This window comes from Meleagris gallopavo, unplaced genomic scaffold, assembly GCF_000146605.3.
Source record: "Meleagris gallopavo isolate NT-WF06-2002-E0010 breed Aviagen turkey brand Nicholas breeding stock unplaced genomic scaffold, Turkey_5.1 ChrUn_random_7180001873803, whole genome shotgun sequence".
NCBI classification, from domain to species: Eukaryota; Metazoa; Chordata; class Aves; order Galliformes; family Phasianidae; genus Meleagris; species Meleagris gallopavo.
The window spans coordinates 1-1,506 of NW_011138490.1; the positions used below are offsets into that span (position 1 = coordinate 1).

At 60.9% G+C, this 1,506-nt stretch overlaps 1 protein-coding gene across 1 annotated transcript; it reads left to right on the forward strand.

Annotated features, from left to right (window-relative positions):
• The first annotated feature begins 6 nt into the window (after positions 1-6).
• On the forward strand, positions 7-1,492 carry POU4F3 (POU class 4 homeobox 3). Its single transcript, XM_010727124.2, has 2 exons — positions 7-167; positions 538-1,492. The coding sequence occupies exons 1-2, from the start codon at positions 48-50 to the stop codon at positions 1,441-1,443; spliced, it is 1,026 nt and encodes a 341-aa protein (XP_010725426.1). The 5' UTR covers positions 7-47; the 3' UTR covers positions 1,444-1,492.
• Positions 1,493-1,506: the final 14 nt, after the last annotated feature.

Consider the following 1,506-nt stretch of genomic DNA (forward strand, 5'->3'; position numbering starts at 1 on the left):
CGGAGCCGGGCAGCCCGGAGCGCCCCTGCCCCGCTCCCAGCCCAACCATGATGTCCATGAACAGCAAACAAGCTTTCAGCATGCACCCCATCCTGCACGAACCCAAGTATCCCCACCTGCACACCAGCTCCGAAGCCATCCGCAGAGCCTGCCTGCCCGCCCCCCAGGTAAGCCAGGCACCCCCCACGTTGGGGTCCATGTCTTTCTTGGGTTTGGGTTGGGGTTGTGTTGGGCTTGGGCTTCCCGTGTGGTGCGATGGGGCTGGTGGGATCAAACGTCCTCGGAGTGGCTCCGTCCCGCTGCCCAACTCGGAGATTCCTTGGGATTCCCACCGGCTGCATCCTCTCTGCTTTCTTCTGGATGACAAGGGTCGGTGCCTGGGGTACTGCTTCCATTTTTTGGGTGGGAGGCTAAGCTCGGTCAGCTCACCTGGCCCAGGGACAGAGCAAGATGTTGTAACGCCACTTGCCTTTAACCCTCTCCCATTCTTCTGGTTTGTTTTCTGCTCCCCTTTTATCCCCCTAACCCCACATCCAGATCCAGGGTAACATTTTTGCGGGCTTTGATGAGACCTTGCTGCGGGGCGCCGAGGCTCTGGCCGCTGTGGATATAGTATCGCAGAAAACCCACCCGTTCAAGCCGGATGCCACCTACCACACCATGAGCAGCGTGTCCTGCACTCCTACCTCGTCCTCCGTGCACCTGCACCACCCGTCCGTGCTGACCACCCACCACCCCCATCACCATCACCACCAGCCCGCGCAGGGCCTGGAGGGAGAGCTCCTGGACCACCTCAACTCTGCCCTCCCCCTGGGAGGGGTGCCGGGTCCCGACGTGGGCTCCACGCCGTCCCACCCTCATTCCCACATGTCGGCCATTAACCACATGGCCCACCACTCCCAACCTATGAACATGTCCCACCCCCACAGCCTGGCGTCCCACACCGTCATCTCGGGCCCCGAGACAGAGACGGACCCACGGGAGCTGGAGTCCTTCGCCGAGCGCTTCAAGCAGCGGAGGATCAAGCTGGGGGTGACCCAGGCAGATGTTGGGTCTGCGTTGGCCAACCTGAAGATCCCCGGGGTGGGCTGCCTTAGCCAAAGCACAATCTGTAGGTTTGAGTCCCTCACCTTGTCCCACAACAATATGGTGGCCCTCAAACCCATCCTAGAAGCCTGGCTGGAGGAGGCCGAGCGGGCCCAGAGAGAGAAAATGACCAAGCCAGAGATCTACACGGGAGGCGACAAGAAACGCAAGCGCACCTCCATCGCTGCCCCTGAAAAGCGCTCGCTGGAGGCTTACTTTGCCGTGCAGCCGCGGCCCTCCTCGGAGAAAATCGCCGCCATCGCCGAGAAGTTAGACTTGAAGAAGAACGTGGTGAGGGTCTGGTTTTGCAATCAGAGACAGAAGCAGAAAAGAATGAAATTTTCTGCTACTTACTGAAGAAGGGGCTGGGAAGGCAGCGGAGGGCAGTGCCTGGCCCCCCAGCTGATGTGGCCCCCCAGC